Below are 9,488 nucleotides of genomic sequence, written 5' to 3'. Positions count from 1 at the left end.
GATGTGAAATTGTGCTTCTTGCAACATAATTCTAGGTGCCATTTAAAAACCATAAGTGCTAATGACTCCATTCCTTTTTGTGGTTGTAGGGGCTGTTGATTGGAGTACACTAAAACAAACCTGATCTCTCTAAGACATTCAGAAGCCAAGTTATAAGCCCACAAATGTGTAACTGGACTACTTCTTTAAATTGACAACAGATCCGGTGACCTTTGGGACATGGTTTGACTCCCTTAGGAAAGTGCTATCATCATGAAACGTTCAGATCACTTACAACTCAATAGATTCTACCTTCCTGTAACGTTTCAGCCTGATTAGACCTTGTTTTCACACAAATGAACCCAGAATGATGTGAAATTGTGCTTCGTGCAACATAATTCTGGGTGCCATTTAAAAACCATAAGTGCTAATGACTCCATTCCTTTTTGAGGTTGTAGGGGCTGTTGATTGGAGTACACTAAAACAAACCTGATCTCTCTAGGACATTCAGAAGCCAAGTTATAAGCCCTCAAAGGTGTAACTGGACTACTTCTTTAAAGTGACACCAGGCCCGGTGACCTTCAGGACATGGTTTGACCCCCTATAGGAATGTGCGATCATCATGAAACATTCAGATCACTTACAACTCAATAGATTCTACCTTCCTGTAACGTTTCAGCCTGATTGGACCTTGTTTTCACACAAATGGACCCAGAATGATGTGAAATTGTGCTTCGTGCAACATAATTCTGGGTGCCATTTAAAAACCATAAGTGCTAATGACTCCATTCCTTTTTGTGGTAATGGGGGCTGTTAAATGGAGTACTCTAAAACGAACCTGACCTCTCTAGGACATACAGAAGCCAAGTCATAAGCCCACAAATGTGTAAGTGGACTACTTCTTTAAAGTGACACCAGGCCCGGTGACCTTTGAGACATGGTTTCACCCCCTATAGGAATGTGCGATCATCATGAAATGTTCAGATCACTTACAACTCAATAGATTCTACCTTCTTGTAACGTTTCAGCCTGATTGGACCTTGTTTTCACACAAATGAACCCAGAATGATGTGAAATTGTGCTTCGTGCAACATAATTCTGGGTGCCATTTAAAAACCATAAGTGCTAATGACTCCAGTCCTTTTTGGGGTAGTGGGGGCTGTTAATTGGAGTACTCTAAAACAAACCTGACCTCTCTAGGATAATCAGAAGCCAAGTTATAAGCCCAGAAATGTGTAACTGGACTACTTCTTTAAAGTGACACCAGGCCCGGTGACCTTTGGGACATGGTTTGACCCCCTATAGGAATGTGTGATCATCATGAAACGTTCAGATCACTTACAACTCAATAGATTCTACCTTCTTGTAACGTTTCAGCCTGATTGGACCTTGTTTTCGCACAAATGGACCCAGAATGATGTGAAATTGTGCTTTGTGCAACATAATCATGGGTGCCATTTACAAACCATAAGTGCTAATGACTCCATTCCTTTTTGTGGTTGTAGGGGCTGTTGATTGGAGTACACTAAAACAAACCTGATCTCTCTAGGACATTCAGAAGCCAAGTTATAAGCCCACAAATGTGTAACTTGACTACTTTAAATTGACACCAGATCCGGTGACCTTTGGGACATGGTTTGACTCCCTTAGGAAAGTGCTATCATCATGAAACGTTCAGATCACTTACAACTCAAAAGATTCTACCTTCCTGTAACGTTTCAGCCTGATTAGACCTTGTTTTCACACAAATGAACCCAGAATGATGTGAAATTGTGCTTCGTGCAACATAATTCTGGGTGCCATTTAAAAACCATAAGTGCTAATGACTCCATTCCTTTTTGAGGTTGTAGGGGCTGTTGATTGGAGTACACTAAAACAAACCTGATCTCTCTAGGACATTCAGAAGCCAAGTTATAAGCCCTCAAAGGTGTAACTGGACTACTTCTTCAAAGTGACACCAGGCCCGGTGACCTTCAGGACATGGTTTGACCCCCTATAGGAATGTGCGATCATCTTGAAACATTCAGATCACTTACAACTCAATAGATTCTACCTTCCTGTAACGTTTCAGCCTGATTGGACCTTGTTTTCACACTAATGGACCCAGAATGATGTGAAATTGTGCTTCGTGACCAAGCCCCCACAATGCCGCTCTAAAAATGGTCCCATCCCGGAAGTAATAAAAATTGCAGTTCCACCCTCATCCGCTGGGGGCTGGTACCAGAAGCGAGCAAATCCTCATTGACCCCCATGTTAAAAATGCCATTTTCACAGCAGAAATAAACATGTTTACAGCCTGGTTCAAAAAATGTTTTTTTGTCTAAATTATCTAGTTTATACTCATGACAACTCTGAGGGGGGTGAATTTTTTTCTCACTCTTCTGTTTAAGTGTATTGAAAGCCTAAAATTCTGTATAATTAATGAGCATCCGACACACGTGACCGCCGCCTCAGACCCACGTGACCACATAGCTAGCTCCGTGGAAAGGCCTCAGTACAGCCTCGGTCTCTCCTGGAAACTGTGTCGGGATTTTGAGTCTCTGTGCTTGTGAATTCTGTTTTGGATAATATTGGTGCAATTGTTGGACAAAATGACTTGCTGTGGTATTAATTTCACTAATAGAGCGTCCAAGGAGTCTCCACTTCATTTTTTTCGGTAAGTTAAAATCTATATTTGTATTTTATGTCACTGCTGCCTTTTAAACTAGCTGAGTTTACCGAAGTAGCTAGCTAACTATCATTTTAACGTGTAGCATGTACTGTTTAACCATGAAATTTAAATGTAAAATACGGTAAAATAATTAATAGGGCATTTTTCGATGGGTAAAAGGGTAAAACCCAGTGCATTTAAGATAAAAATGGGTTGAAAGATGACGCAGCGCCGCTTGGAGGGACACCTGTGCTCCATTCTTTCATCCGGTAATCCCCGACCGATGCGGCGCCTACTTGCTGCGCCTAGCTGCTGCGCGGTCTGACCGCTCGTGGAGTTTTTCATGTCTGACTTTAACCGCATCTAATACTGTATTACGGCGTGAGCGCAACAGCGACAACTTAATATCGATGTGTAAGCAGCCTGAGTGGTAGGGTGTTTTCATCTGAACCCTTAAAACCTCCAGCAGGCTACGCTGCACTATTGACGTGTTCGCGCGCGGCGCTAACAACTTAGCAACGTGACATGTCTCTGAGAAAGCGTAAAACACGGACGCTTCTTCTGAAGCGGAAAATAACACTTCTTCTTAAGCAGAGCAGGATGTCGCCTCGGCTCGTTCACGGCCGAGCCGGACTGAGCTCGATAACATTGACCAAGCACAGCCACTGGGCCGTTGTAGCTGCCACCAGGCCTGCTGAAGGAACTCCAGCGGGTTTCATCAGACTCGTAAAGTTTCTTGTTTTTGCTGGGGATTTCTGTATTTTACCGCTCCCTCCTGCAGTCTTCCCCTATTAAAATTTAAAATGTGTAACTTTATGTATTGTGATGAATGACTAATATTCATGTAAAACTAAAACGTTAGGCATTTAGGGGGAAAAAACAAAATAATAAACATTATACAGATGTCAAATAAATCAAACTGTAATTAAACTATATATTTTCAAAGTCATATAGACAGCATGATGGTTTGTGTGATCCGCGCGGTTTCACTTACACCCCTTTAATGATCAGGCTGTTTTTTTATTTTTATCAGCTGATAGCAGTTAAAATTATGGTAAAAATACTTTTATCTGTTTTTGATAACTTAATGCCCAGGAAGAACATCTTCTCTAGACATTAAATATAACCCAAATGTTTTATTATGAGCAGATCTGATGAAGGTGTAGACAAGCAGTCTGCAAAGTAAAACTTGTTTAGAGTCCAAACTCTTACTAAAGCTTTTGAAAAGAAAAAATGGTTGAATTTTGAGAAATATCCACAACAGGGGAGCGAGACCTCTGAAAAATGTATATTTTCTCTGAATTCATAGAATAATGTGAAGATTCTGGGAAAAGTTGGGATTCTGAGATTAAAACGTAACTCTTTCTAATCATAATTCTGGCAGTTTTTGTGTCCTTCTGCTGTGGAAAGTCGTGCAACATGAAGATACTGAGAAGATGCTTAAAACCTGTATTTTTATTCCATCCATAAATAAAATCATGAGCTATTTTTTTTAATCCAAATTTGATCCAAAGGGCCATCGTTGGTTCCAGACCCGTTCTAGAACATTCCTCTAATCTTAAAGTCATCATCAGTTTCTTCCTTTTAACAAATATTTATTTGTTCAAATATTTAATATTTATAACTGGAATATTTGTTCCTCCCTCTCCCACTGCAGTTAGTCCTGTCCTGCAACCCTGTTTTTGCAGCTTAGTGAAGCCAACCATCACTAACCTGGGGGTGGTTTTGGACCCAGAGATGCGGATGGACTCCCACATTAGCCAGGTGGTTAGATCCTGCTTTTCCCGGCTTCGCCAGCTACCAAAGATGAAGCCCATCCTGAAAGACGTGTCATATTTTCTCCCCAAGCCGGACCTGACTGTCATGTATCGGTCCAAAATAGTGTTATGATATTGTGTTTTTTGTACATAACAGACTTTTTAACAGACAAATTTGTCGCATTCTCCTACACCTCTTCACGGGCTCGCCACAGTAAATATTCTATTTGGCGAGAGATAAACTTTATTGTTTTTATCCTAGTGAATCTATAATTAAATGGGTAAACTAGTATTAGCACATCCAACATCAAAGAAAGTAAAATGTTATTATCAGGAGAGGGAGAATGTTTAAGTGGTTAGCAGCAGTGTGCTAGCCGATGGCCCCCTCCATGAGGCCACCACAGCTCAGCAGAACGTCATTGTAGCTTCTTCTGGGGAGAAAAACACTTAGAGAAAAAATAAAGTTAACAGCTGAAATAGCAGGAAATAATACAGTTAAAGAGCAGATTGTAGAAGAAAGAAACCCCTGGGTTAAACTGGTCTGTCTACTGCATAATGCTGAACTCTAACATGTGTCCTCAGGGAAGGACCTGATTGGTGTCCAGAACCTGATGAAGAAGCACCAGGCTCTGCAGGCTGAGATCACAGGTCATGAACCTCGCATCAAGGCTGTCACCCAGAAAGGAGAGACCATGGTGGAAGAAGGTAGAGCAGGTCTGGTCCTGACATGTTTCTGAGGTGTCTGCAGGTTCTGGCTCACTTTTTTTGGGTCCAGGTCACTTCGCTGGTGAGGAAGTGAAGACTAAACTGTGGGAGCTTCATGGACGTTGGGACACGCTGAAGGCCAAGGCGTCCCAGAGGAGGCAGGACCTGGAGGACTCTCTGCAGGCCCAGCAGTACTTTGCGGATGCTAATGAGGCCGAGTCCTGGATGAGGGAGAAGGAGCCCATCGTTGGAAGTCCAGACTAAGGGAAAGACGAGGACTTGGCCGAGGTATGGAAGTCCCTTCCTGAGAAACTCCAATCGCTTTTCTTTGCTCTCTTTCCAGTCCTTCATAATTAGTGTTTCTGTATTTGTCATTTCCGTCGGTTGTCTACCAGACGCCGTTGCTCGTTTGAGCGTCTCATGGGTTAGGGGTAGAAGTGCTGGCCTCGCACAGGAAGTGATGACAAACGTGTTCCCGTCGCTCTTATTTCAAACGGTTTACAAGCTGTGATGTGTGTTCCCGCTGCAGAGCAGCCATGACACGTGGCAGCCGGCAGAAGGCTCACGCTTTTCCACTAAACACCCGCAGAGCTGCGTCTGCGGTGAACTGAGCAGGGTTTGTTTTACAGTGGCGGATCCGATTGGACCATCGCTGCGAGAAAGCTCCACTTGTGTCAGACGAGCTGAAGGTTCTGATGTTCTGCTCCACAGGCTCTCCTGAAGAAGCACGAGGCCCTGATGTCGGACCTGTCGGCTTACGGCAGCAGCATCCAGGCCCTGAAGGAGCAGGCCCAGTCCTGCAGGGTGAGTTCAGAACCCTCGGCCCGTCAGAACATTCTTATCCACCACGTTCTAACACCAGACCTGTTAACCCGACAGCAACAAGGTGATCAGCAGGTGCTTTTGTCCTGCAGGACCTGAAGGCCAACGAGTCCCACCTGAGGGACATCAACAAGGTGGCATCTGAACTGGAGTCAGAAGGTCTGATGGCTGAGGAGGCTCCTATGGTTCAGGCTCAGGTGAGCGTCACCTGTCTGCAGCAGCTGGTCCCTCTCACTTCCTGGTTTAACTCTGCTCGTCTCTGTTTGTAGCAACAAGAACATCTGGGTTCTGCTCCTGGAAAGGTGCATGTTGTCCTCCGCCTCAACCAGAACCAGACGTGGTGTTTATGTTACCACTCATTTGTTTGTTTGTTTACAGGATGAAGCCGACTCTAACACGGCGTCACCCTGGAAGATGAGTTCATTCAGCTGATCAGAGGTCACCTCTGATGGCAGCAGTCACGGCCGACCGTGCTGACATCACACAGGAATTCAGGTGACCCGGCAGGCACCAGGTGCTGGTGAAAGTGGGGACATGTCAGCTGGTTGCCATGGCTACAGTTATCTTTATGCATCTGTATGACTGCTGACTGGTGTGTGTTTCCTGTGACCTTTGACCTCAGACCGTACGGTTGGGCGTTCAGACGACGACTAACTTTAATTCCATCAAGGTAAGAGGAAGCTCTTCCCTTCCTGTCTGAGCGATCCGTCTCCAGGTTTCCTTGTCCGGCGTCCAGCCCGCTGGCATCCACCTTCATCTCACCTTCATCTCATCTCACTTCATTTATAGTGCAATACTTTCACATTATCATTTTCCCACACTTCTGTATACCTGTATTTTGTTGTTTTTCAATAAAGAATGACAAATTATTTAAGTTTGGTTTTTGTTGCACACAAATATATATCTGTAAAAAATATCTTCAAAGCTAATGTTTACATAACAAGTATGATTGGGTTTGGCAATACGGCACTCAAGTTTATTTTAGTAAGATTTTCAAACCAAGTAAAGTTAGTAAAGAACACATTTCTATTGTCTGCTAAGAAACTGTTGGGATTTAAAATGGGCCTGTTGTACAAATAACTTATAAATGATTATTCCTCACTTTTGTCTTAACCAAAGAAATTCCAGTAATTGAGCAAAAACATTTATTTTTAACACTACATTTTATAAAACAGGGCACAGTGTCGGCACATGTATGTATGTCGATGGTCCGCCCCAACCAAACCAAGAGACACTGACGTCAGGGAGGCCAAGGTTGTCTCTGCAGCTCTCTGGGCACCACGCCTCACTCAGCTGTCTCCAATGATCCAAATGGCTATGGAGGAAAAAAAATGTAATAAAAGAATGAAACTTAAAAACTCCCAAACCTCATGTCATATTTACTAATCAGCTATGGCTGATTTGTTTGGATCACAGTGAGTTACACTAATTCTAATATATTTTTATTTCTATTACACATACATACTTTTTAACTGTTATTTTCACATGACTGTTTTCAGGCTCTCTTGTTCTGGTTCTGATGATAACTCTGTGTCTTCCAGTAAGTTATCTTGTGCTTACTTCATCTGTATAATGTCTCTTTACTTTTGGTAAATTGTACTGAGTCCAGAATAAAGGCTAGCTGGCTGTACAAGATACAAACAAGTATTACGTTTTGGAAATATATGAAACACCGCCAGCATCTGTTAGAGCCTGTGGCGGGGTGCTGAGGGCCAGCTCCAGCCCAGGAATGAGCTCTACACGCCGGCCGGGAGGGTTTGAAACACCGCCATCCTCTCCTCTGCTGGCTGTTCATTCTGTTATGGTTACCGATGCTTGTGTTGCAATGTGAAACGCTTGGTCTCAGATTTTGTAAGAAAGATAATAAAATGTCCCCCCAAAATACGACTTAAATATATTTTCTCTTCTTCATGATACATTTAATGGCTGGTGCGACTCAGGAGTGATAGCGCCGAAAAAAACTGTACTGAAAACTTGCTCAAAGCAAAATGTATTCATTACGGAAATAAATTATAAACTTACCGATTTAAAACTTTTTTAATACAGGTACTTCTCACGAACAGGCGCAGAAAACCTCCACCTAAACTCCGTGAGAGGTTCAGGTCGATGGGTGTTCCAGTTAGCTCCGGTTGGGTTGAAGCTAGGTGGCTACATCCGTTAGCTCGGCTCCCACCTCCGCTTTAGCTTTGGGTTAGCCAGGGTTAGCTTCAGGTTAGCTCGTAGGTAGTTCGCCTGGGTGTCGTCACTCGAGCCCAGCCTTACAGCCACACCCTCAGCGCCTCCTCTCTTCCCTTTTATGGAATTGTCTGGGCTGGACGGAACCTGTGACACGGTCAAAATGGCGGTGGTGGCCACCTCCCATTATAGACAACAAACGTGTTATTGAAGCCAATGGAATCCGTTTGTCCAGTATATGTACAGTCTATGTTCGTGACACATAATTCTGGCTGCCATTTACAAACCATAAGTGCTAATGACTCCATTCCTTTTTGTGGTTGTAGGGGCTGTTGATTGGAGTACACTAAAACAAACCTGATCTCTCTAGGACATACAGAAGCCAAGTTATAAGCCCACAAATGTGTAACTGGACTACTTCTTTAAAGTGACACCAGGCCCGGTGACCTTTGAGACATGGTTTCACCCCCTATAGGAATGTGCGATCATCATGAAATGTTCAGATCACTTACAACTCAATAGATTCTACCTTCTTGTAACGTTTCAGCCTGATTGGACCTTGTTTTCACACAAATGAACCCAGAATGATGAGAAATTGTGCTTCATGCAACATATTTCTGGGTGCCATTTAAAAACCATAAGTGCTAATGACTCCAGTCCTTTTTGGGGTAGTGGGGGCTGTTAATTGGAGTACTCTAAAACAAACCTGACCTCTAGGATATTCAGAAGCCAAGTTATAAGCCCACAAAGGTGTAACTGGACTACTTCTTTAAAGTGACACCAGGCCCGGTGACCTTTGGGACATGGTTTGACCCCCTATAGGAATGTGCAATCATCATGAAACGTTCAGATCACTTACAACTCAATAGATTCTACCTTCTTGTAACGTTTCAGCCTGATTGGACCTTGTTTTCACACAAATGGACCCAGAATGATGTGAAATTGTGCTTCGTGCAACATAATTCTGGGTGCCATTTACAAACCATAAGTGCTAATGACTCCATTCCTTTTTGTGTTTGTAGGGGCTGTTGATTGGAGTACACTAAAACAAACCTGATCTCTCTAGGACATTCAGAAGCCAAGTTATAAGCTCACAAATGTGTAACTGGACTACTTCTTTAAAGTGACACCAGGCCCGGTGACCTTTGGGACATGGTTTTACCCCCTATAGGAATGTGCGATCATCATGAAACGTTCAGATCACTTACAACTCAATAGATTCTACCTTCTTGTAACGTTTCAGCCTGATTAGACCTTGTTTTCACACAACTGGACCCAGAATGATGTGAAATTGTGCTTCGTGCAACATAATTCTGGGTGCCATTTAAAAACCATAAGTGCTAATGACTCCATTCCTTTTTGTGGTAATGGGGGCTGTTAAATGGAGTACTCTAAAACAA

At 43.1% G+C, this 9,488-nt stretch overlaps 1 protein-coding gene across 3 annotated transcripts; it reads left to right on the top strand.

Moving 5' to 3' along the window:
• Positions 1 to 2,232: 2,232 nt before the first annotated feature.
• On the top strand, positions 2,233 to 6,782 carry LOC139062359 (spectrin alpha chain, non-erythrocytic 1-like). 3 transcript variants are annotated; one of them, XM_070543149.1, is made up of 8 exons: positions 2,239 to 2,635; positions 4,969 to 5,091; positions 5,162 to 5,379; positions 5,803 to 5,895; positions 6,006 to 6,110; positions 6,183 to 6,215; positions 6,292 to 6,328; positions 6,537 to 6,782. In XM_070543149.1, the coding sequence occupies exons 4-8, from the start codon at positions 5,830 to 5,832 to the stop codon at positions 6,611 to 6,613; spliced, it is 318 nt and encodes a 105-aa protein (XP_070399250.1). In that variant the 5' UTR covers positions 2,239 to 2,635; positions 4,969 to 5,091; positions 5,162 to 5,379; positions 5,803 to 5,829; the 3' UTR covers positions 6,614 to 6,782. The 3 variants fall into 3 exon arrangements, 2 of the variants coding, with proteins under 2 accessions (XP_070399250.1, XP_070399251.1); XR_011515934.1 differs by lacking the exons at positions 6,292 to 6,328; positions 6,537 to 6,782 and having other exon boundaries at positions 2,233 to 2,635; positions 5,971 to 6,110; positions 6,183 to 6,202; XM_070543150.1 differs by lacking the exons at positions 2,239 to 2,635; positions 4,969 to 5,091; positions 5,162 to 5,379 and having other exon boundaries at positions 5,520 to 5,895.
• Positions 6,783 to 9,488: the final 2,706 nt, after the last annotated feature.

This window comes from Nothobranchius furzeri, chromosome 13 (genome assembly GCF_043380555.1).
Source record: "Nothobranchius furzeri strain GRZ-AD chromosome 13, NfurGRZ-RIMD1, whole genome shotgun sequence".
Lineage (NCBI taxonomy): Eukaryota > Metazoa > Chordata > Actinopteri > Cyprinodontiformes > Nothobranchiidae > Nothobranchius > Nothobranchius furzeri.
This window is presented reverse-complemented; position numbering and strand designations above follow the sequence as displayed.